Genomic DNA, 27,017 nt, shown 5'->3' on the forward strand with positions numbered 1-27,017 from the left:
TGCTCCTCCTCTTCCAACTGGAAGCAGCAACTAATTCCCCTGCTAATATTTACTTGTGTTCCATGTCATTTCTCCTCTCTGTGAGTCTATTCTCAAGAAGAAGTTAGGAAATGGAAAGGATTATGTCGTTCCTTTAGACATTTATTTATGAATAGAACAATTTTAGACACTTAAAATTAAGCTGGGGTAGGTTTTTTTTTTTTTGAGAAAGAACATTCTAGAGCCCTGAAACGAGATACTGAAGAGTAGAATTGCTGTGGGGGAGAAAAAATATGTCCACACAAATGCCATTACTACTGAACTCTTTTACTTCAGTCACACACAGAGCTTTCTACACTGACAGGTCTCAAATATTCATGCGATCAGATTTTATTGGCATCAACACTTAGGGGAGGTCAGTGGCAGAGTCACATGCAGGAGCATCCAGAAAAGCAGCACTTGAGAATCACGTGGGAGAGTTCACACAAAGTCTACCACACTCAGAGGATCAAATCCACTCGGTTTGTTCCATTTTCTCTGACCAAGCAGTGCAGCACAGGCCGTGCCCTGCTCTGCCAGGGACAGGATGAGATCACAGTGTCCACATGTGCTTCTTCAGCTCTAGCAATGCCCACCAAGCTTTGCCATTTGCATTATTCAGAGCTGCACACATTCTGCTCCTGTCTCATTGATCAAGTCAGTCTTTGGACTGTAAAAAAATTACAAATAATGGATTTGCAGTTTTCTGCTTTACAACTCACTAGAACAAGAAACAGTTGTTGACATGTACACAACTTTATTTTAAGGACACAGCAATCACAATGACAGAAACAGAACCATTACTTTAATACTGTAAGCTTTCCTCTGGGAACTGACTTGCACACAGTTAGATCCGAAAGCATTTTGAAACAGTATCTTGGGGGAAAACACAGCAAACCTTAAATATATTAACTTCAAACTTTATGTGCTTATCTCCTTTTGGTAGCTGGTGGCAGTTAAAGCTTCTCAAAATCATGGCCACTTGAATTCATTGCCTCAGGGTGCATTACCCTTCCCATGAATAACACGGTACCTGTGGAGAAAGTAGGAAAGGAGGAAGGCAGGGAAAGATGTCAGAACCAGGAGGAGAAGCTGAGGTTATAAAGTGATGAATACCAGCAATAACCTCTAGAGCAGTGCTGTATGATTTTTATAGGATCAAACATCCTGGAGCTTGGTACCAGGATATGGCTCAAGAGCCCCTCTTGGAAGACAGCAACCAAACCTGAGTCCTTGGCCTTGTCTGGAGAAGAAGGACAACCAACAGAGTTTTTCAAAAGGTTTCCAGCCTCAGATTTCCAGATTAGTAACAAGCTGTGAGGTTTTAACTACAGTTGTTGGCAACTCCTCTTTCTACATGCAACAAGGCCTATGCAATGATAGGAAGTGCCCCAAAGTGACCAAGTTCTACTCTGTCCTGATTTGAACTTTCTTTTTGGGGAGATTTTTGGATATTGAGTAGCAATAAAGGAGACATACCCTCCTCCAGATATATTTTCTACCCAGTGTGTTTACAACAGTAAGAATACTCAATTTATCATGGTTAAAAAACCCCCTAAGACTCAGTATCCTGCCTTGCTGGCCTAGCTCCAGCTGGGATGAAGTTCACTCTCTTCTCAGTAGCTTGTTCAGTGCTCTGCTTTGAGTGAAGTCCCACAAGTGACTCTACCTAACCAGATTAAGCATCACTGCCACTAAATGTTTTAGTAAACACTGATCCTGTGGTGGGATCACAAACACAGACCCATAAAAAGCTCTGTGGGTGCACAGCAATGCTTTATCACCCAGTCACATCCACATCATTACAGCAAATTACAAATACGAGACTAAGGAATTACTTAATCCTTGCCCCTTTTTCTGGTGAGTGCTGCTCTCATCCCTCACCTGCCACTGAGCACTTGGAGAGCACAACAGAGTTATTCACAACTGTAATGGCCCTCCATTATGCAAATCATTTGCAACTGGGAACATATTTCACTGGTCTGACTGCAGCCAAGCTCTCAGGGAATGCAATGATTATGGATGCTCAGGGCAGTAACACTGTTCTCACAACAAAAATGGGGAATTTTTCTTTTCTGTGAATGTTTTTCATGGTTACGTCAGATTTTGGTGTTTTATTTGGAGAAAGATTCAGGGACATAGAAAAGGTGAGTCTTTCCAACACTGGGTACTTTAAAACAAACTAAGGAAAATTCATAATACAAACCCAGTCCATTGGTCAAAACCTGCAATTTTCCTTTGACTACTTGAGGATGTGCTGTGAAACACTCAGAGAAGTCTGCAATATTCTCACCTGTTCTTCTGTTTCTGACCAAAAAGAAGAAGGGATGGTCCACTATAACTTGGGGATAGAGCACTGCCATTCTGCTGATGGCAATCATTCCTAGAAGGAAGAGGACACAGGCAACTCATTAAACAGCTCTGCCCATTCTCCTGCTCTCAGCAGAGACATTTGTGTGGCCATTGAAGTCCCACACTCAACCCCAAAAAATAGCAGGAAAATATTAATTGAAAAGGGAAGAGACCTGCAGAGTAATTGCCTATTCTGGCTTTAAGAATGATTAACAATGCAGAGTGCTGCAATATCCCAGGCTGAGGGAGCAGCATATAAATTTTAAGGTCCAGAACCTTCAGAGGAGTTATGACTCCTGCTCACTCACACAGGGAGGGTGCACTGCATTAACCAGCACTGCTGACCTGTTTTACACAGCTCCCAGCCTGCAGTGGAGAGGGAAAGGGAACCCTTAATAACTATGGAATATGCAAAAATTAATTGGGCTGATCCTGCAGCTTTTGGCTGGAGTTTTTAAATAATGCAGAGGCTGAAGGTAAAATTAACTGTGAGTCAGGCAGAATTTGCCCCTTTGTTGTTTTTATTTGGAGATGCATGGATTTCTCCAAGATATTATTATCAATTCCCAGTGTTTCATTTACTTCTAAATTTTCACTCCACTGTTCATGAAGACTGGAGCATGCCAGTAATCTCTGCCCATGTTAATGGAACAATTCAATCCAGACCTGCTAAGTAATTCCTCCTTTCCTCAAAGACTGGCAGAGGCAATTGGAAATCACCTAATGACACATATTGGCAACAAATGTAACTTATTTTCATGTGGCAATCATGTAAACCAAGCACCTGCCCCCAGCAGTAACAGGGGACAGCTCTGGTTGTAAATTCAACACTTCCCATCTTGTGTCTCCAAATATGAGCCTATTAAAATGCAGCTGCAACAACCCTCATCTCCTTCTAACTCTCCTGGATCAAATGCCTCTGACCATCTCAATTAGCAGGTGAAAAATGATGAATGTTCAAGTTCCATAAAGGAAACATAAACTGCAGTCTGTACTCTCCTGACAGAAAGAAAATAAAGAACAGCTTTTTCAGAGGATGCTCAAAATTCTTTGTAAAACACGTTACAAAAATGCCAACACTTCTCATTTTCAGAATTCTCTTCTGCAAGCAGCACACTTGCTATGCTCTGTCTCCATGCTACCTGCTACTTAGCTTTCCTGGCTGTACAGCAAATCAGTTGTAAAAAATTAATTAGCACAGAATAACCAGACATTTGATTTAATTCTGCTTTTCAGTCAGGTACCTGAGGCAGCAGCAGCTTCTGATCCTTCCTCATTAACTTCTAGAAATGCCTTGTGAAATGCCTTTGCAAGGTAAAGCTCCTTGTTATCTGCAGAGGGAAAGGGAACATATTTCAAGTGGCTCAACAATAAGATTGAAGCATTTAAAAAACCCACCCCAAACACTGCCAAACCCAACACTATTATAGAGCAGGTAGGGAAGGAGAAGAGCTTTCTTGCATTAAAACACCTTCTGCCAATACCTTTTAACAGCCCCATTTGCCTCACTCCAATTTGTAGTGCTCTCCTGCACCGTGGATATTAAAATAGCTCAGGACTGCCCAGAGCACCAGTACAGCAGAGAGAGTAAAAGAGAGGGACACAAGATTTTTAAATACAATTAGTGGGGAAAAAAGATTATGACATTATAGGCAAATACTTATACATAAAAAAAAAATTCATTTTTGCACTAGGTACAACACAGACTTCCTCCAGGAACATGAGGTCTTTTCTTTCTTCTTCTGTTGTATTTACAAGAAGCTGAAGATAAATATTTATTGCAAAAACCACCACCAGAGTTAAAAAATAACCAGAGTTATTTTTTTAAAAAATAACCAGAGTTATTTTTTTTCAATCTTGTTTGTTTTCCATCCTTCTTTGTCAGTATTTTAATTTCAGTCCAAGCCTGCTCCTGCTGAAGTCAGTGCATGTTTCATTGCTTTTTGTCAGATGCTGAAGGATCAGCTCTACTGGAGTACTCAGTAGTTGTAATGCCAAAGAAAGCAAAGCCACAAGGAGCAGCAGTTGAAAAAGTCTTTCCCCAGCAGATCTCATTTGCTGCTCTGTACACTCAGCACTGAATTAAACCTCCCAGTTCAGCTGCTGCACTTCAATCACACCAGCAAAAGCCCCAAATCATCCCCTCTGGGGCTGTGTGTAATAAAACATAGATGAGGCTGCTAAAACTTGTACCAGTTCTAGACTTCAGTCCCCAGCCTTCAGTAAAGCTGGCATCAAGTTTCCACCCTGTTCCTTTAAACCTTGGGACATGCAGCACCTACTTGTCTTTAAGCAAAAACCTTAAAGCCAAATACATTTTTATGTTCAATGACAAGGAAATGCCCACTTAGCCTAATCACATATTTCAATAAATTCTTTATTACTCCAGCACTGAAACCTGATCCTGTGCCCTGTAACATTCACAGAAATATTCCACAATTTTGCTCCCAATGCTTTAATTTGTACAGTTTAGTTTGGTGGTGCTTATGGAACCCCATGGTATGTTTCTGATAAGAAATAGCACCTCAGAAGTTTGGTCTCCACCTGATGAGCCGAGAGCCCCTAATTCTGACAGCACAAACACTGCTAACATTTGGCATCAGCTGTAGAAGTTTGTCTACTTGTGAATGCTTTCAGGATCTGAGTAATAAAACCAACATTTTAAGTTGACAGGAACACAAAAAGTGCCACTGCAGATGAGACCAGTACACCCAGTCAGTCCAGCCCACCGCACCAGCTTGGAATTGTTGCTTCAGAAGAAGATTCAAAAAGCCCTACAGATGAGAACTGCAGCACAACAGACAAGAGAAAAATATCCTCTCACCCAGCACATGCCTTTTACCCTAACCCAAGTCTCTGTGCACAGAGTGCCTTTATTCAACATAGTGTGAGAGTCCTGATTGCTCTGGAGCAATTTCACTTTTTTCAGCCCTGCCAATCTCAAGGAACACCCAGCAAAGATCCCTGTGGTTAAGTTTTTCATGAGAGAAGCACATTCTATTTGTTTTCCATTTGTTGCCTTTCACTTCATTGGATATCTTTGTCCTTGGATGATGAAAAGAGCAATTCCACATCCCAAATTACCTTCTCTAGATTCTTCTCTTTATACTGCTACTATCACATCCTTCTCATTCATCTCTCCCTGCAGTGAATGAATCTATTTTGAAATGAAAGCATAATGTTGTCCCTGAGAGTCCAGGCAGCCTTTTCCTTGATCCAGGGTTTGACTCTCACATCCGTGGCTGCAATGTTCCCATACCACACCCATCTCCTCAGGACAATCCAATTCCCTTATGGCTTTCACAGGGGACAAGGTGGGGCTCACCTGAGCTTCTCCCATCACATTATTTCTCTCCAGGAGCTTCTTTGAATGTGGATTTCCATAAGAACCATCCTGATTAACATCTCAGGGAAGTTCCCTGGGGATTTGGTGCCAAAGTTCCAGCTTTGTGCAGGACCCAGGGCTGACCCATGGGGGAGGGAGCTGGAGCTGCCCCCTAATGAACACGACTCCTCTGGCATCACACTCCATTTGTCACTACTCTCCATATGTCTGCAAACTCCCACTCAGCTGCCAACTGGCTGCTCTGCAAGCCTCATTTTTAAAAAAAAAAATCATGTGGGTTTATTGGCTCTTCTTGCTTAGGCTGTCCCAGAAAAATTACATGGATGTCAGTCAAAACTTCCAAGAGCTATTTACTGAACTGATGCTCTTCTAACTACTCTGTATTGTGAAGGTAAGTCACTGAGATCACTTCATTGCTCACTGTCAAGCAGGTCACCTTGCTGCTTTTAAGACTCTATAAACCAGCCAGAAATATTATAATCATCTGAAGGAGAAAGGGGACTTTTAGTATTGAAATTAGTTCAGTGCTAAGTCTTGAGTGGTGGTAAAACACTCAAGCAGCAAATTTATGTGCTGTGTAAGTGATAAAATCCCAAGTAGCAGAAGTTGTTCCAAGATTATTTTGGACACCTGATGGAATCAGATGCAAGTAAATACTGTCAAAGTCCTTTCTGAAAGTGAGAGTCAGAATACAGCAGAGCTGACAGCCAAACAGGAATGTCCTCCTACTCACCTGTGGTAATTGTCAAAAAACTTAATTTCTGCAAGGGAGTAACATTTGAAAAGTGCACCTGGATTAACACTTTCTCTTTGGTTGCTCAGAATCCAGACATTCCAGAAGGTAAAGCTGGTCCTTCTGGTTCCATTTTTCAGATTGAAGGGAAAAAGCAAAAAATTCTGAATATTGAAAAATAATCCTGCAATTTGGTTTGCATCCACTAAAGCCACACAGAATTTTGCTGAGCTCACCAATCTGCCTGGATCTGATTACAGGATTAGGGCTGCTGTTGGAAATTGCAGGCGACTTTCCCTGACAGCAATGCCAAAGCAACAGGACAGGAGGAGGAGAGGATTTTTAAATGCAACCAAATTTCTCAAAAAATCTCTTCAGATTTGATTTATATTTACCTAAATTAAGTGTCCAGTTAAAGATTCTGTTGAAATATCTGCATTTAAGGCTTCATGAAATGCCAGATTTTCCAGGGGGCTGACCCTGACATGCACATAGACTTCCAACTTTCACTTCCTTGCCACCTGATACCCAATCCAGGTGTCTGTAAAAGTCAGCTTTAAACAATTTCTCTTCATGACTTATTTTTCCTTCCTCCATCTGTATTTTACATTATGAAAAATTAGAAACAGGAAACATATTTTGTATTTTAATTACTTAAAACTTCATTTCCACAGCATCAACAGTGGGGTTCTCATTAAGGATCTTACTTCAAAACCGTTTTTTAATTCTTAATTTACAAATAACCTTTCCATGCCCAGGTGGAACAGCCTCTTTTCAGTAAAAAGCAGAGAGGCTCCAGTAAAACTCATGAATTTTCTCCATACACTGCTCTATACTTAAATAACAAGTAAATCTTTAAATGGCAGAGGAGTTAATTCAGTCATGCAGAATGTGGTATTTTGATTTTGTACAGTACAGTTGTCAGAAATATAAAACTTTAAACAAATCAGTAGTCACAGGGATTAAGACACAAGCACGTGATTCTTTCTGCCTCTTGATAAATACATGTCCCTGAAACATAAATGAATTTTACATGCAACTAAATAAAAGCCAGGTGCTGCCTTTGTGGTTTCCTGTGCATTTCCCATTCTCCTCTGTGCTTTTTCTCAAGTAAATAATCTCCTATAAATAGACCAGATTTTAGTGGGAAGCTGACTTTTCTTTGAGGTGGCAGAGAAATTGAGGGTGCTTTTCTTCAGAAAAATGCTATTTCTTTGAAAAAGGGTTTTTCATTTATTTCAACTCTTTTCACATTAGCTAAAGCTAGCTTTCCCCCAGTTTCACTGGAAAAGTGGAAGTGGAAAACCAGTGGAATAAGCTACGTGATACACTATAAAGAGTGTTTCAAACTTAGCAAAAATGAAAGGATCATCACCAACATTCCTCTGTAAATATGGGAGGAAGGTTTGATTACCTTCTTTATTACCAGTGTTCTGACTAAGGCACACAGGTGTGCTTGTCCTGGGGACAGACAATGAAGAACAGGGATTTCCCACCAGCTAAGGACCTACCTGCATGGCTGGGGAGTAACACATGGACCTAAAATACCCCCCAACCACACAGGTAGCAGTGTGCTACTTCAACACAGAGAAGCTGTGGCTGCCCCATCCCTGGAAGTGTCCAAGGCCAGGCTGGATGGTGCTTGGAGCAACCTGGGATAGTGGAAGTGTCCCTGCTCATGGTTGGAAGGAGATGGTCTTTAAGGTCTCTTCTAATCCAAACTATTCTGTGACTCTGTGAACGGCTTTAGGAGGCATTAAAAGCATAAACATCTCATTTCCACCTCATTTTTTAAAGTTATTGGCTATTTCAACTTCTGAAAATCAAGTGCTGACAACATATTGCAACAGGCAGGGGGCATTTGTGACTAAACTGCCTTTATCTCCAACCTCTTCTTCCCTGTGCTGCTTCCAGGGATCTGGGGAGAGGAATTAATTGTGGAACAGCTTAATGCTCCTAGTGCTGGGAACAAGCAGCACTGGAGACACAGGATGAGCCCTTGTGTGTGACTCCCATCTGCCAGGCAGGCACTGCAGCCATGCACTGCTCCAATGTGCACCTGCCTCTTGCAGGGGATCACACTTTGTCTCCATTCCTAATGAGAGCCAGTTCTGAAACACTCAGAGTGAACTTTCCCAGGTGAAAAATGTATTTCCTCATCTACCTGGAGAGACAAGAAGTTCTTACCAGACATGGCAGTGAGGTCAGCACTGCTGCTGAACAGCTCTGTAATTCCCAGACCTCTCCAGACATCCTTCAGATCAATTTCCTGTTCTACTGTGAACCTGGAGAATGGAAGAGAAAATTACAGAAAGCCAGATGTAGGCACTACTTACTGTTATTAGAAGATTAAATTTTCTAGGTAAAAACACCAAGATAAATAATGCAAAGTAGGAGCTCCAGTGCTAGTGACACCTTCCAAAAAAATGCTTATAAACAAATGAGTTTACTCACAGCTGGATTTTTTCTAATACAGAAGCAATCAAAAATATGCTAATGGTATGTGCAGCCCCTGCCCATAAAACTGCAGTGCAAAATTATGCAGCAGCTAATGGAAATGCTTACTTTTTACACAAGAGGTTTTCTCTAAAACCTGAATTTAATTGTACAGATACTAGAACAGAATATCAAATGAGGCAAACGACAGCAGAACTTCCCAGAGAGCTGCTGGCAAAGGAGGAGTAAGAAAGATACTCCATTTTTACTTTGATGGTATAAGCAAAGGCCAGCAGCTCTGAAGATGAAGCATTTCTGATTCAGCTTCTAATTAGTGTGGTGGCACAATTGTAATTGGGTTTTGATTGTGAGTAAAGGGCAGGGAAAACAAATAGTTGTTAGTGTAAATGCACCAGCAAGTATAACCTGGCAAAAGCCTTGGTCTAGGCTGGGTTAGTGTGTTGGAAGGACAAACTGAGATCTACCCCGAGGGCAAAATTTTGGGCAAAAGCTTGTTCTGTTTACAGACTGATTTTCAACCATTGTAAAAGCTATGCCTGGTGTCAGTAAAACAAAAAAAGACCTTTATGTGTGGCCAGAAAGAGACTGGGCAGCTGGAGAAACACAGAAATATGGCAGAAAAGTAGTAGTAATGGCAGCCCCAAGCAGAGAACACCAGATGTCTACAGACAAACACATGAGAGTGACTATAAATGCTTGTTGGGGTGAGTTATGGGTGCTGTGGGGAATGACCAAATGAATTATTAGTGATTTACAATATGCTGACTGGGCTGGCTGTAACTGCCCAACACAAAACAGGGTCTGTAGGATGCTGTTGTGGTTTCTCCAGCCATTGAGTCAGACACAGCCACACCTCAGTCCTTGGTGATGGGGCAAGTAAGTGCCAGAACCAAATAAAATGTGCTTCTGTGCAATCTCCTTTTTTAGGATTAAACTTCCCCAACACCATGGAAGAACAACATGTTCTTTCCAGGTGAAAGTTGGGCCCAGAGCTCTGGGCAAGGCACAGGTGGATGAAGAGCTGAGATGTCCAACACCTTGGCATGCAGCAGCCTTGGCAGCTTGAAAAAGAATCATCTGGACATCAAAATAGAACTGGATAAGAGTCAAGTGGATCTTCCTCACTTACACAGACCTGAAAAAAATCCAGTACAAAATCTACTTTCATAATGAACTTATAAATGCCACTAAAAGTCAAAAATCTGTGGTGGAATGGGTATTATCCAGGATTATCATTACCCAGAGAAGAATTTTAGGAATGAAAATAGGATCTGGAGATAGCTCAGGACTGATAAATCACTGGTGGCAGCAGCAGTGTTCATGCACCCAGTCCAGAACAATTCCAGGGCATGCATGGAATAAAAACATGGGACCTGATTCTTGTGATTTTATTGCCTTGGAAGTTCTCAAAAGAATCAGAAGAGACCAACAAGGATTTAAGTACCAGAGGAAGCTTCTGATGGTATTTGGCATATTCTGCATCAGTTACTGTGGTAACAAGTCTGCAAGTTGCTCATTCAATCAAATTTCCCTGACCTTCAGGCTCCAAAACTAAAACCAGTTTTACTCTCACAACACCCTTGTAAAATACGTTCAGATCTGTTGTAGAGACTTTGGTAAAAACCCTAAAAAGGATGAATTGAGACTCGATTCCCAATGCTAGAGTTCTTACAGTCCAGGACAGAGGTCCTGCCTGTGCACATTGAGTTTAGAGAGAATAAACTCAGAAATATTTCTGTCTATATTATATTTACATGAAAACGTTTTGAAAACCACTTCCAACTGTACCTACTTTACGGAGAAGACACATGAATGTTAAAATGCATTTTATAAAAATTTCAGTGCTGTCTGCTTCCCTTTTGGGCTTTTATTCCACCCCAATATTAAATGCATCAAGCTTTCAACACAATTTAGGTGGAAGCTAGCACTGTCACATTAGTAAGGAATATCAGGATAAGAAAATAGCAAGTAAAGTCTGCATGGAAAGCTAACTTTGAGGTAAAAATAAGAAAAATAACTGCAAAAAAGCATCTCTTTCCAACTGCAGAGTATAAGACCCAATGGAAATCAGGTGGGTTTAAGTTTCAGGACCATTAGACAGCAAACACACATCTGCTCAGTGATGCAAAGTGACCCAGAAAGCCACGGTGGCACAGGATGCTCCTGCATACTGATCAAGGGGGAGGCTTGGGAGAGGTTTAGGGAAAAAATAAACTTGGAAAGCCTCACTGAATGTGGCTTTGAGGAAAGGGAAAGCAAACTGCTTGGTTATAATGCCAAAGAATGCCTGTGGGAAGGACTGGAGATAGAGGCTCCATCCCTCCCTGGAACCTCTGGAAAGGCAAATCCTGAGCAGGTGGATGAGTGAAGGGCTGTATCTACAGATAATCTGTCCAGTATCTGCTTTTTATGACCAACAAAACAGACCAAAAATAGCCCATCAGCTGTATAAATATCAAACAATCCCTTTATGAAAATAAAACTCATTACTCCCCTTCTCTCCTCCTTGAATTCTGTCCTGTGGTAAAACCCCACTCCCAACAGCATCTCCCTCCTTTCTCACATGCTCAGAAAAGCAGTGAGAGTTACAGATCAATTATTAATGAGATTGCCAATATTTTAGCTGACATCAGAACCAGCCTTTTCTCAAAAGTAACAGGGCAGCTTCACACTTGGAAATTTAATTTCAAGCTCTGCAGTTCGACATAAACATTCAGCAGGAGTTACCCCTCAGCCAGATTTGGATTTCTGGGCACTCCTTACAGACAGTGATGATGGTATTCAAAATCAAAGCTGACAACCTAGAACACAGAGCTGACATTCCATCTCATTTCCCAGACATCTGCTGCACCTCCAGACTTTGGGAATGTTGAGCTACACCACACTACCCCTGACACTTGGTTATTTGCACTGCTTGTTGCATATAATGAACCAGATGGTCATATTTGATTTCCCCCACAATCTTTTAGGTGCTCCTGATGCTAAAAATACTCTGAAAAACTGATTTAAATACTTCAGTATCAAAAATCATGGAATAGTAAAGCTCTCAACTGAGAACTTTAAAAGCCACAAAGGGAAGTCTGAGAAACAGACACTGAAGAGAAGATTAGATTGAGAAACCAGCAGTTCTCTGGGGATTTTAGTAGAGAACCAGGACATTTTAATGAAATTTAAAACTTGCACAAGCATTAGAATAAAGTGATGCATTTATGTCACTGACATTCTGTAGTTAAGCATTAACATTCCACATCAGGCCATCCTTCTTCTATTTTAGAGCCTTCTAAGATAGAAAAAAAAAGATGTGTTCATCTTGTATAGTGTCATGAAACTCTTAAAACACTGAATTTTCTGTGATTTTTCGATGCTCAGGATCTGCAGAGCCAAGGAGGATGAGGGTACAGGGTCTACTCATCCAGGAGAAGGGAACTAGAGCCTGGAGTGATTCATCCCACACAACATCATTTCAAAAATTCCTCAGGGTTCTGAGTGAACCAAAGCAAGAAAATTCCAGGTTTTCAGAGTGGTTCTAACAGATGAAATCCCACAGAAAGAAAGGCAAAGAGAGGAATGGCTGCATTGCTTGGCATCAATATTCCTGCTTGGCCAGCAGGCCCTGGGGACTGAAGCACTGTTTGTACCCAGCCTCCAGTGCCAAGCTGCCAGCTGCTATCAATTCCAGCATTCTGGTTGGAATTTCAGCCAGGTTGTCCCGAGGTGCTAGAACCAGCCCACAGGATTTCATACTCAAAACAAACAAGCAAGAGAGCAAAAAAACCCCCACTAACAGCAAAACTAACCAAAACCCCCAGTCAGCTGCTGTGGGCAGGGGAAGTAAAGCACGTTGTGGGTCTTTCTCTGGCAAGATCCTTCTTTCCAGAGCTAAAACTGCAGGAGTTGGGTGGGAATGGATTCCAGTGGGACAGTTCTGTGCCTCTTTTGTGGTTGTATCTCAAGGACAATCAGCACTGGCCCATTCCTCATCAAAAAGAGAGTTAAGACAGCAGGTTAAAAAGTAAAACCAGAATGCTCAAGGGTTTTCTTTCATTTGGGTTTGGATTTTTGTTGGGTTTTATGGGGTGTTTTTGAGTGTTTTTGGTATTTGTTGTTTTTTCTTTCAAAGAAAACAACCTTCAGCTAACACCACTTACCATTTCAACATCATCTAAAGATTTTTAAGATATTTTAAGTGCACAAAAAAGCAAGAAGGTTGTTATAGAGATCTGGGCACACTGGAACAATCCTTAAGAGGAGATCTGCAAACTGTAGCACCACTGTTAGGTACCAGTTCCTCCCATGCTCTTCAAGTAATTTATGTTGGAGAGACAGCTTTGTAAATTAGATTCATGGTCTGTTTCACTCCTATGCAAAAAGTGGATTAAAATGTTGATCTTTTTCGTCTGGGTTAAGCTGAAAACAATGATTTGGAAATGAAAACGAGGAAGTATAATTTAACAATTCTGTACAAATCTCTCCTTTGCTATTAAGAGGAATAATACACAATTTCATTTGCACACAGATAATGCAGACAGAAATTGCAAAGTTGTGATTAACTCTGCTTCGGCAAGTCATTCAGTCCCATTACAAATGTGTAAGTTTAAAAAATGTTCACTTTATAATTGGATAGCATCTTTCAAGATATAAAAATTTAATTTTATTCCACTGCTGCTTTCAATTTCTCAGTGGACAGAGCCTGGAGGCCACATTTCATAACATGCTCTTCTGAGTCACAGCATCAAATATTTATAAAGTGTTTATTTAGAGCATTGACAAAATCCTGTAGATCACCTCTGAATCCCTAATGGACATCCAACACCTTGGGAGCATGCAATTAATCTCTGGATTTTTTTGCCAGGAGGCTGCAGTATTCCTATACAAAATTCCAAGCTCAGGATAGTTTTCTTTTATAATCTGAAAATACTGAAGGTGATTGGCACCTGTTTCTACCTGGTTTGCCTCAGTATTGCCTTAATTTGCAGGTGTTTATCACGTTCTTTGAAGTTCTCAGATAAGAACCAAGCAGCCTGAGGGCAGAATAAATAAGGACATTTTATGATCACACAAACCCCAGGCTTCAAATTCCCATCTGAGAACCCGGCTCCAGAGAACCCTGGAGTCTCTGCAAACAAAACCCCAAATCACCAACATAAACTGAATCCAAGTCAGAAACATAATTAATACGTTTTCAATGCCATTCATGTGTTCAGATACCCAAGACACTTAAATATGGAAGCTGATTTTCACAGATTCTCTCCATAATCAATGGAGAGAGACTTCTGTTGTGGATCTCCCACTCTAGAAATTCTTGGAGAGAAGATGCCCAGCTTCAGCACCTGGAGCTCAGGCTGCTGCTGCAGGTATAAAAGGAAAGCTTAAGGATGGAAGAATGCCCATCTTTCACTTCTCATTAACATCTAGGTAAGGTTTTCCCAAGCCTGCAGAAAAAGCAGCCTCAGAGAAAACTCCCCTCCCATGTGTCTTAGTGGACTCACTGAGGCCCCTGGGACCTGAAGCTCCAGGAGAAAAACAAGAAACAAATCCCAGGAACAGTGTACAGTAGGTTCAGTTTGTATGAAACCTGCAATGCAGCTCTTTGCTGCTCTTCCTGCTCCTTCAGGAACTGGGACTTAAAGTAAGAGAGAAACTCTTACTATGGGGGGTGAAAAACTGAGCCAAAATGCTGCTGGTCCTTCACCACTCTGCCTTTAAGCTCTACAGAGAAGTGGATTCCATTTCAATTTGGGATCAGGGCACACTGACAGCACCAGTCCATCTCAGCCTAATTTATCCTGGCTAGCCTTGTTTGCTCAGCTGCAGTCAGCTGCTGGTCTTTGCTTTGGAACGGGAGCTGATGGACTGGAGGGAGTCTTAACCTGTGAAATGGAACAAGCTCAGATCTCCAAGTCACCTGAAAACAAAGAACTGTTTTGATGATTAAAGGATTCATTTGAATTTATTTTTTCTGCAGCCATGTATCCACTGCACAGTGCTACAAAAACAGAACAAGTAGAAGTGATCCCTTTCAAAGATGGGCCCTATTGTTACATAAACGCTTCCATGAAATCATGATGAATCACTTGAAGGACAGTGTGACCCAGCTGTACATTATTAGTGACATTTAGTAGAAAACAACTCTGCTACCAAGCACAGGCATGAGAAACATCTGAGCGTGGATGAAGTAGGATTCCAGGAAAGATCCTAAGTGCTGTATGTGGGCAAATCTGCACTGAGTGCACAACCTGTGTCTGCCAATGGACTGACAGCAGTTGCAGCCCTTCTGGCAGTGATGTCTTGTTATTCTATTGCTGCTCTCAGGAGAAAAGGCAGCACTTACTACAGCTGGGAAAAAAACCAACCCAAAATTGACTGGAATTACCCCTCACCACTGAACCATTTGTATCTACACAGACATACACCACTAGAACTTCTTAAAATAGCGGCACATAGAAACCTAATTAGCACCTAAATGAAACATTTGGTAGTTCAGACTTCCAATATTTCTGTGGCTCCTGTGTGAACAGAACTTATCCATAATGAGCTCTGCAATACCCTGAGCATCATTCCGAGTGGATGTGTACTCCTGACGAGGAAACTTTCCTTTTGGAGCGCTCTCCTCTGAAAGGGATGCAAATGCAGTGCTGATGGGATGCTGAAATAACCATCACTCTGCACTGCATCCCCCCAGGCCTTGCTGACAAAGCCACCCTCCTGTGAGAGCTGCATCACTCCAGGCTTGAGCAGGTTGTTCAAGCTTTCCCCACTCTGCTCCTCCATCAATTCGGATGCAATTCGCCCTTCCAGAGACACGGGAACACGCTCTCACCTTGGCAAATACACTTCCACTTTTTGCTTCTTCACTGAATTAGCCCATTCATTAATCAAGGAGGCCTTGACCAGTGGTTCCAGTGTGGCCAGTGGAACTTCCTGCCTGGACAGGACGATCATCATGCTGATCTCATCCCCCTCATAGGGTATTTCCAGGACCTGGTAGATCCCTCCTGCTTCGTTGGAGCCATCACTGAACTCTCCTAGAGGAGGAAAACAACAAAAACCCCGCTGGAAGTGTTTTCTTTTCTCTCTAGGGTAAATAGACCTAATCCTAGGCAGTATTTACTAGATACTGGAGCTAAAAACGACCCTCTTTATTCTATATAAAATTTATATTGGTTTCTTCATCACAGAATTTGAGGCTTACATTTGGTTTCTTAAAGAATACAAGCTCAAGCTATCACACAGTTTGTAGATAATCACAGTTCTGTGACATAACTTTCACTGGTAGGACAGAGAACAACATAAAATTTAAGGCTGCTGAGACTTTCAGGGAAATGGGGAGAAGTTTTTTATTCAGGAGAGAGAATTTTTCAGTGATCAGACTGAGCAAAATGCTGCCAGTGCCAGACCCTTTAGAACCTACTTGGAGCTCAACCTCCAACTAAAAATCATCATTAGTTCTGCTGTTCAAAGAACCTCTATTTTACCAGTCCAACAGTAATGAGCAAACATTATTCATTTGAATGTTTAGCACAGCACAAGAAAATTATTTTTGTGATAAGCACAACTAGCTCAAGAATTGTGAAGAGCTCAAATGGATAAACATTCTGAAAGCCATCCTGTGGCACCAAGCAGGTCATTATAAATGCTGCTACCAGTCAGAATACACACATTAGGAAAAAACATGAAGCTCCGAGTCCCTTCTTTGGGCAAACAGCACATTAAAAATTCACAATTAAAAATAAAGGTGGAAGAAGACACAACAGTACAAATGGATATTACTGCAACAAACCCATTAAGTGAAGATTTAGTAGCTTTAAATTGCTACAGGTCTAACTCACCATAGTAGAACTCTCCCTGCTGGTACATCATTGGAATCTGCACTTCACTTTCATCATCTTTAGTGAAAGAAAAAGTTCTGGTATTTTCAGGTCTGAACTGTGACTTCCAGTTGCCTTTAAAGTAGATTGCATTGATGAGAGCCAAATGAGTTAGAGCACCAAAGTCTCTTGAAGACACAAAATCTTTGATCATACCTAAAAAGAAACCCAGCTGTCAGTCTGCATGTCAATGTGAGCACTAAATCCAAACTTAAGGCAGCTAGAAAAATGCAAGAAAATAAAAAGCAGTGTTAACATGTAATTTCCAACTCAGATGTTTCATTAAATCTCCAATTAAAGTACCAGTGTTTTGTAAACCTAAATCACAGTGTAGGTGTGTAAACCCTTCCATCAAGTACATGTTAGGCAACTGCTTCTTGATCACTGCTAAATATACCCCACAAGGAAGCCATGTGGAAAAAGGGTCACAAATGGAATGTTTACCCTGCTGCTATGAAACAGTTCAGCACTTTCATCTTAAGGTTAGAGTTTGTATAAACTTTGGCTCCAATCCAAAGAAATGCTTTAACGGGTGCTTGATTTAAAGGGTCTAAGTGCACCCATTGCAGCTTCACCTGGGACAGTTCTGGAGGAGCTTCAGTGATGTTCTGTTGAATTCAAAGCCAGGACTAAGCATCAAAAATCCACATAAATTCCCAGCATTTGTTGCAGTGACATTAGCTCTTGAAAAGCAAAAGAGGAAAACCATCTAGCATCTGCTCTATTCATGGGAGGTAGGGCAGCTGAGCATGGCAGCTGCTTTGCTCCTGCTCCTAAAGAAGTCATTTACATCAGAATGCAGTCTGGTACCTGCTGTAGCTCATCTCAAATGCCTTGCATTTCACCAAAATAATTTCCAGTTTGGTAAACTGGGTGTACTGACCAGATCTGTCATTGCTCTTCAAGAACAGCCTCCTTCAGACAGCTTTCTAGCTCACTTCTACTTTTAGCTGACATTGCAATGCAAAGTGTTAAAATAAACACATTCCTTGGTCTGATTATTACTCCTTAATCCATGGCTTAAAAAACAAATTAATTCTGCTTTCTGGAGCATGTGATCCTGACTAACTGGTGTTAAATTTGTGTATCAGAGGGCTGGATTTCTTCCGGGTTGCTGTTTGTACTTCATTTTATCTTGAATGTACTAAGGAGGGATGTGTGACCAATACTCACTTGGAGTTGGAAAAAAACAAAAGGGAAACATTAAGAAGGAGAACATTTCCAGATTTCTATTTGGTACTCATGTTTCTTTATGTTTTTTCAGCCACATCTTGTTAACACACTAATGAAATGTTAAGAATTTTCCTGCCCAGAGAAACCTTTGATGGTTCTGTTTTCTGCTCTGAGCCTCCCATCATGCTAAACTTGCTGGAACTGGAAACCTGCCTGTCCTGTGGCCCCTTTCCTAAGGGGGAAATCAGCTTTCTCCTCCATCAGAGCTGGCAGGCAGAGAGGAGGAGATGGAGTGGGCAGGGACCAGCTGAGGGACTGGAACTATCCCGAGAGCTGCCCAGCTGCCCTGGTGGGCCCTGCTCTTCCCCCAGAGAGACACCACATCCATGGAAACACTCTGCAATCTGCTGCATCACTTACATCCAGTTATTTCTGCAGCCTGAGAGAAAGGGCAGTTTGTTAGGAACATAATGGCTGCTGTGTTCCCTGGGAAAAAAACCAGACCATTTTCCAAATGGAATAAAAGCACGACAGGAGGTGCTTTTCCACTCTGGAGCCATACGTTTCCATAAAGCACTATGGATTCTTAAGTGCTCAGACTACATGGGGATGTGTTAATTCCCTGCAGGTGATCCCAATCCCTTCAAATTCCCAAAGGTACAACTGTGCCAGAGCTAGACCCCACTGAATTACTCTCAAAATATCAACCTTCAGAGTGGGCCAGATGAACAGGAATGAGATCATGCTTTGATCCCTACAACAGGAGACTCCCAGACACTGGGACTCTGCATGTATCCAGGAAATGCCACCTCTCTGGGAGCTGCCAAGCCAAGCCAGCATCCTGCAGCTCTCAATGTACATATTTACAGCAGTAATTTTGTGCTTAACTCCCCTGCTGCAAATTTGTGTTGTGAAACTGTTGACAGCGTTTCTAAAATCAACTACCCTCTCCACATGCTATCTCATTTCCTCACATTGCAAAATATTACATTACAAAGGCTGATTCTGTGGTTCAAAATTATCTTTTTATTCCCTACTATTCTATTTTGCAGTACCTTGTGAGTAAGAGTTCCTCAGAGGAGAAGTGATACTCCACACATCCAAAGCATGAGCCAACAACCCCTCTGCAGACCACTTTTCTGCCATTACCAATAATACTTACCAATTTTTAAAATAATTTAAAATACCATTAAAACTGTCTCAATCAATAAATGCTACAGATGGTAAGACCAGAGGAAAAAATATTCAAATAGATGCCACATGATTAACAATGACTAATATTACTTATGACAGATGAGTCCTACACAGGAAAAAATAGAAATACTAGAATTCTTTTCCTGGGAGGAGAAACTTCAGTCTCAGACTGAACAGATAAAAGCCAAAGCACCAACCCAACTGCAGTGCACAAGTTTGGAAACAGAAACACTTCCTGCAGGAAGTGTACAAAAGGATCACATGGACTTACTATTTGTGTGATTCTCCACCCATTTATTGATCTGAGTAGCAACAGCTGCACTTTGGCTGAAATCTACATTCTCTACTTCAGCTTTAAAGTATTTTTTCACCAGCTGCAGGAATTTGTCACTGACATGAAACCCATTCTGCACATAGAGGGAGTTGGCAATGTCCAGCACGTAGTGACTTTCTTCAACAGTTGCCATGTCAGAAAGGTCCTTCAGGAAGGCAAACTCTTCACCTGAGGGAAGAAAAACCAGCTTCAGCAGTTCAGAAAGGGAAGTTATTCCACGGTTTTTCTGCTGAAAATTCACAAAGATGTTTTATGCGAAGGAAAGTCATCTTATTAAAATAAACTTGTTTCTAAACCTACACACACCTTCAGATCTGAAGGAATAATCTCCAAGAACATATTACTTTGAGCCTGTTTTTTCTACTAGCTATAATTAGTCTAATTAATGAGACATCTGAGTCCCACCAGAGGCAAAGCTATCAATGGAAATCCTTTCTACAGTGAAAGAGCAATTAAAAAAAATTATTCTTACAGGTCCCATTTCTAAGTCTTGCAACCACAAATTCTGAACAGAACTTTTGCTCCATCCTAAATGTCAGTTAAGGAAAAATGAACTTCAAATTTTGAAACTAAGGACTTCCTGCAGCCTTTTCTATGCCAAAAGCAGGTCTAGAATTTCCCAGGATCCTTCATGGGGCAGTACAGAATCCTTGGTGGGTAATGAGAAATCCTGAATAGGATTAAAGCAGTCTGCTTTAAGATAGGTGCCTTGTACTGCTGCATCACTTGCCTGAAGCTGAAAATTTTAATTTAAAAACCAACAAAATAAACCTTTAAAAACTGATTACAATGATATATTCCAAGCAGAAATCATGGGAATACTTTCACTGAATGCCACTCTCATGCAAGAATAGCGAACAGCCGAGAACAAATCAACTGCACAACTCCCTCAATTTCAGCTAAGGGATAATTGATTAATGTTTTAGAGACAATATGTAGAACTCAATTGGTGCTGCAGCCTCCACAGAGAGGCATCATCTCTGCAGTGGTTCTGATAAACACAGTTTGATGTCTGTGTTCAGAAATTCCTCTCCAGCATCCTTTCACTGAAGACTCCTAAGTCCAGCACACTGCATGAGTAAGAAATGTCATTCAGGTTTCAAACCAGTTACTTGGATATCAACAGAAGCAATTTTGCTGAAACTACTGCTTTCCTTTCCAGGTTTCACTATAATCACTAAAAAGCATGTTCCTAAAAAAACCTTCTATTTCTAGAGGCCAAGGCAACTTTATTTTGCAGCAGAAACCAGGATGAGCAGCGTGAGCTGCAATTGTTGAAGATTCAGGTACCCCAGGCAGGGTTTTATGTCAGCATCTCTCAGCTCATGCAGAACCCACATGTTTGAGCCTGCCCAGGCCATCAAGGATACCAAGAAATCCAGTGATTAACAACCCATGGACATGAGCAGGCCACTCCCACTCTTGCTCCTGTTTCTCTAAGACAAAAAGCCCCACAATAAGACAAGATGAAAAGGCCTCACCATTTTTTAAGCTGTCAAACCCCAAGGAATGTCGGATTTCTTTCAAGGTGGTTCCATGGGCTCCCAGCTCCACCATTCCCATGGCTATGGCAATGCTCAGAGGAGAGAACAGGATGTTCTCATCCTCCCTCGTGGCTCGCAGCTGGTTGTAAATGTTCACAGAGAGCTCAGCAATGGTTTCATCAGGAAAATTGGTCTTGAAGGCTTCGCTTTGCAAAGCGAGGAAAGACAGCAGTCCAAGGAAATACATGTCTTGAGATTTTAAGATCTGCATGATAAATTTTAGACAAAATAAGATTGTTTGAATAATATAAAATTCAACTTGAGAGAAAGAAGAATAGTCAACTTTTTAATCTTAAATCTGTGGGGGAAGAAAATCCCTAGAGTTTAATGCACAATGCAGTTATGTGGAGGAGACAATTAAAACAGAAGTAATGATCTATTTTCACACAAAAATAACCTCCTCCATTATGTAACTATGTGTTTGGGAAATCTTCCAGCCCCAGACCATCAAAACACTCATGGCTTCTACAGAAAAAGACCCCAAAGACAGCAACCCCTTTCCTACTTCCCTTTGGAATTGAGGCTGTTTAGCAATGCTGACCTGGAATTGATTTGTGTTTCTGCACTTTCCCACCAAGAAAACCCATAAATCTGCATTTTTCATTCATGTGACCTTCTAGTAAGATGCAACTTCTTTATCTAAGTCACTGTAAGCCCCCAACAGGTAAAACTCTTTCAAGCACTGTGTGAGAGCTCGAGGACACCCATGACAGAGTTACTGTTCCGTGATGTTGCTCAGTTGCAAAACACATGGCAAGCAGCCAAAAAGTCTTTGAAAGGAGAAAAAAAAAAAAAAAAAAAAATCAATCATGCCTTAGTTACCAAGTAAACCCCTTTTTGTTAGTAAATAACAGTGAAAACTTGGGTAGCTGTGCTAGCTGGGAGTCAACCCCCGCTCAGAGAGCCTCAGAGGACAAGGGTACTGTACAGTGAGAAAGATCCAACAGCGGCAACAAGAAAGGAAACTAAATTTAAAAAAAGGGCTAGCACTGATGCTTCTGACTAATCCATCCTCCAAGCTTTGCTAAAATGCTCTGGGGTAAGCAACAGTTCTCACTCTACCCCACTTTAGCTCATCACACAACTACTGATAGTAGAATTCCAGCTCCTGGAGCAGTAAATGTGTAACTTCATCCTTCCATTTTTAGTCTCCTTTAAACTCCGTGCTACCTTGGCATGCGACCCACTACTGCTGCATGTCTTGGGTGAGAAATAGCAACCACCAGAGCTCCCATTTCAATTCCTTCCCTCTGCCACACAACAGAGCAAATCCTCCTGAAGCAGGGGGTTGGACAGGACAAGGCTCAGAGCTTTATCCACAAGTGTTTACAACTTGTGCCAGGCTGCAGGGCTCGTCAGCACAGCACAGATTTGTGTGAATGCTGCTGCTCCACTGAATCAATTTGCATGCAGCCAGCCCAAGTGCCTCTCCTTATGCTTCCCAGCAATCCTGGGGCTGCATTACCAGAGGTTTTATAGACATGACACAAAGTAAGCTTTATACAGCATTTATATTCTGCATTTCATCTTCAATGGCCTATGTAGCATTATCTAATTCACTCGCACAGCACTGAATGATCCATAATTTAAGTGTTATTACTCGCATTTTATAGCTCAGAAAATACAAAGAACAACAGGGTACACACACGTGCCTTGGCAGCCACTGGTGCCAGCACTAGTTAAGATTCCTCCTGTCCCTCAGCCTCCATCAGCCTTTTGTTTAGTCCTCAACTGAGAAAATTAAAGAGATGAGCAAGTGCAGCAATCCCAGATGGTTCAGGGGAAAAGGAGAGCCTTGCTTCTCCCCTGCCCATCATCTCCTTTCCCGTGATTCTTTCCACACATGAAAGAAATATTCCCCTTTTCTAAATTCCCAATAAACTCTCATCTATGGTGGCATCACTTCACTTCTCTGGTCTACCTGATCAATCTTCCTCTGATTCTTAGTAGGAGAGCAAAAATGTCCACTGAAGGCTCTTATTCTATTTAGGAACAGCACAGATAAGCCATACAAGCCTAAAACAGCAGCTTTAATCCTTCTGCCTGCATGTTCCAGTCACTGACAGAACCACCCAGCACTTCACTGCTGCCCAGTGCAAAACACCAGTCTGACCACCACTATTTATTTCCGAAACACTGAGATGTTTTTTATAACCCCAAACATTATCCACACACCACAAACTTCCCTAACAACTGCTTTTCTTAATAGTGGTTCATTTTTTTAATCTGTCCATTTATCAATTATTGACTTGAGGATATTAAGGTTTCTGTTACAGAAAATAACTGGATTTCTCTGTGATCATGGGCATTGTAGACTTCTTTATTTAAAAGCCCTGGAGCATGCCTCTGCCAATGTTACATAAGACTTCAGTCAGCACATCACCATGATAGACTGAGCCCAGGTATTATTCTCTTATCCTAAAAGCTGCACCAAGGCAAGAAAAGCTTAATAAACCTCCATCACACAGGTCTATAGTGGCACCAAAAACAGTACTCAGAAAATAGATAATCAGGAGCTCATTCTTCTTTTGTTGAGGATGAGCCCAAATTTGGGAGCTCTCCCACCCTAATCTATACAAACAAGTTGTGCAGTGGATGCAATTATACAGAGAGCTAAAGCTTTCCACTCCTGGATCAGGAACAGCTTGAGCTCACTTTGAGACCCGATGTGGTTAAAACAGATGTAAAATAATTTTCAATTTTAAAAATGGGAACTTCCCCAGCCTTGCAGTTGCAGAGGCAGCTGTTCAGCACTCCATCACTGATCTCTGTCCTGTGTACTACTGCCAGACAGGCTTAAATAACTGCAGAGGGGAAGGAGGGGGAAATTTATACATCTTAATTAAGTGCTTAACATGCAGGTCAGACTGTCTGAATGCTAATAAAATATTTGTTATTAGACAATTCTGGAACCCCAACATTATATACAAATCAAAATCATATTTCTTTGTGACCACTCACCAAAAACTCCTCATATGAAATAATTAAGTTGTATTATTTTTCGTTATTTAGTTGGACAGAAAACAGAGTAAGCACATAGATAGAGACAAATAAAATTTATACTGAAATGCTCTTAACAAGACAAATTACCAAACTGATGCTTTTAAATACGTGCCAAATCCCACTGATGGCAACACAAGAGGCTGAACTGTATAGAATAGAAGTCCCCAGTAGATATGAATTAAAACCAAACAACTTAGGTTTCCTCCCCTGCCCTTCCACATTATTTTAGTCTAGAGAGGTTTTCTAATAAAGTTCACTGTGAAGTTCCCCATCACATGTCAAGGGAAAAGGAAAACAGACAGGGAGGTAGGAATGAACACAGGGATACAGGCAGAGGATTTACCAGCTCATTTGCTGGCAGTGCTCTCTAAAGGTATTTGTGAAAATACAAAAATAAATGACTGAGTCCAATGCAAGGGAAAATGCTTCAAAGCAAACTGAAGATCTGTGGGTGCTGGTCAGTGGGGAGGGGCTGTAAAACACCACAGACACCTGATCAATCCTTGCCAGCCAGTGTGAAAATGGTCTCAATCTCATCCATCTAATGGGAAATGCCCATGGTAAATTCCTCAGTTCAATTCCTCTCACACTTCTGGTTCATGCACACACTGCTCTGCTGACAACTGGGAATCCAGCTCTTAATTATCATTCCAGCCAGAGCAGTTCCTGTTTCTCTGATCCTGCCTCACTTCAGGCTGGATTACTTTGGGTTTGTGCTTCCTCACGCAGCAGGGCTGGATCCAACCAAGAGCTGTGACTGATTCTGGTGCAGCATGTTCTCAGCATCTCTCTCCACTCAGAGCCCAGGGCACCCTGGTTTGTCACTGCAGCAGCACTGAGAGCATCTTTAATTGCCTGGACCCTACTCACAAACACACTTTAAGGGCAGGAAATGAAGCTGAACATTATGTAATGCACATTCAGAACTTAAAACAGTCCCTGGGAGTATCATCAAACTTTTTATTCAGTCTTTTCTGTCTTCCTCAGCCATTCCCAGTACAGTCTGTCACTGCTGCTTTGCATCAATGCAATCTGGTTAAATAATACTGCAGAAGTGGAAAAGGAGTCAACGTCCCCACTGAACAATGTTTAAAAATCAAGAATCATCAGTTACAAATGTTACTGTGTGCCTTTTGCTTTTGTTGGCTAAATGTAAGAATAAAAAAAGCTATCAAAAATACTTTCACTCCTCAGCCATACAGTTCTTAAGGCTAAAGGTATGAATTTGTCATTTGAGGGTATGTCAGATAGAGTCTGAGCTTTGTTTGATTTCATCAATTGATGCATGAAGACCTCTCTCCTACCAGGCAATCAAGGAATCAGTGCAAACATAAAACTCTCCTTGCCACAGCCTCTTCTTGAAAAACAGTTGTGTATCACAAATCCTCACTTGCTACGGAGGTCTGTCAGAGTGTATCAGTTTTGCTCTGGCTTGCAACTGTTCTCAGGGGGAAAAAAGCAGCCATAGAACACTAAACCCAACAAGATTCCAGATATATGTCCTTCAGGGGGTACTGGCACTGAGGGCAGCATACCTGGTTCAATTCCCAGGAAACTTTTTTATTCAGCATTTCAGAAAACGTCTGGAAAGATATAATCAGTCCCAGAATTCAGCCCAGCACATTTCCCCAAGTGGCCACAACCAGCTCAGTGCTCCTGCTTGCCTGCTGTGGGGCCAGCCCAGATGTGCTCCTGTGCATGGGCACAGGAACACCCATTCTTGTGATGTCTGAAGAAAAACATTCATCTGATAAATACAGGACTGCTTATCCAGCTCTTGCCTTTCCCCAGCAGAAGGCTGAGATGACTAAGAGGAAGCAGAACAAATTCGCCCCCTCACACCCACAAACTCTGAACTATTCGGTTCCAGTAAAATGCAAAAGGGGCAGGCGCTCTCTGTAAGCCAAGATATTTTGAGATAGCCTATCAACAAACTCCAACTGAGTTCACAGACATGAGTTACCATGAATTTTGAAACAGCGAGACCTGGACTCAGCGTAGGAAGGTGCCAAAAATTCAATTAAGGGTTGAATTCTAGTACCTTGTACTTGTCAGACAGGTTGAAAAAATGGGTTATAATTTCCTTTTCTTTTACACCTTTACAGAGGGTTTTATAAAGAAACTAATTTATGGCTTTAAAAACCTACAAAATAAAGCTGTGATACATTGCCTTAGGTCCTCAGCACACAGAGACTAAACTAAGATTAGTTACCTTCAAGATTACTCTTGGCTACCTGCAAGCTAAACACCAAAGGTGTGGGAAGCACAAATGAGAAAAACTGCTGATTCCTGAGCAGTGTGTTAAAAAAAAAAAAAGCCCTGGGAGGAAAGCAAGTGTGGTAACAGGACTGATTACATTGTCTCCTGTAAAGAACAGCTGCAGGAACAGACAGAAGTCTGGCAGAACAATTTGATAAAGCAACAGACAAATTTGCTCAGGGAACAAGACCTGCTGGTCAGAGGAAAAATCCACTGTGGATCCAGGTAGGAACTGTGGGATTCTCTCTCCCCCCAAACTCAACCAGAGCTGTGTCACGCCTGTGGTGGATGAATCATGGAAGGATGTAAATTTGGTGAAATTCAGCCACTACTGCTTTGTCAGTTGGTAAACATGACAATTGCTGCAGGCACTTTTACTCTCTGAATGATTTCTTGTTGGCAATCACATCAACCAATAAATATCAGAGTGAGAGGCACCACCTAACTGGTAATAACAGTTTAGAAATGAACACAGCTTAGAAAATGATCCCAACTTCCCCTCCACAAAGAACCCCCTGAGCCCCAGCTGAGCACAAGGGATGCAGGAGCAGTCAGTGAGATCCTCAGCTGTTCCCCAGGACCAGGAATGGTTGTCATGGCTACCCTGAAGGATGTGCAGAGGAGGCTCCCAGTGATGTCCAGGATTTGCTTCTGGCTAGCTCAGGCTTGCCTCAGGCCCTACAGCAACAGGGGAATGTGGCTGCTACCACAAACCTCAAGCTTCTTACAAACCCAC

At 41.6% G+C, this 27,017-nt stretch overlaps 1 protein-coding gene across 2 annotated transcripts in view; it reads right to left on the reverse strand.

Moving 5' to 3' along the window:
* Positions 1-290: 290 nt before the first annotated feature.
* SERPINI1 (serpin family I member 1) overlaps positions 291-27,017 on the reverse strand; it is a 44,636-nt gene continuing 17,909 nt past the window's right edge. For both annotated transcript variants that reach the window (XM_069024802.1, XM_069024801.1), the window contains exons 2-9: positions 20,957-21,224; positions 19,413-19,643; positions 16,736-16,930; positions 15,727-15,931; positions 8,637-8,734; positions 3,615-3,701; positions 2,312-2,401; positions 291-1,051 (exon numbers count right to left, since the gene is read on the reverse strand). In XM_069024802.1, the coding sequence (XP_068880903.1) occupies positions 975-1,051; positions 2,312-2,401; positions 3,615-3,701; positions 8,637-8,734; positions 15,727-15,931; positions 16,736-16,930; positions 19,413-19,643; positions 20,957-21,206 (1,233 nt within the window). In that variant the 5' untranslated portion in view covers positions 21,207-21,224 and the 3' untranslated portion in view covers positions 291-974. The remainder of the gene's footprint in view (positions 1,052-2,311; positions 2,402-3,614; positions 3,702-8,636; positions 8,735-15,726; positions 15,932-16,735; positions 16,931-19,412; positions 19,644-20,956; positions 21,225-27,017) is intronic.

This window comes from Aphelocoma coerulescens, chromosome 9, assembly GCF_041296385.1.
Source record: "Aphelocoma coerulescens isolate FSJ_1873_10779 chromosome 9, UR_Acoe_1.0, whole genome shotgun sequence".
NCBI lineage: Eukaryota > Metazoa > Chordata > Aves > Passeriformes > Corvidae > Aphelocoma > Aphelocoma coerulescens.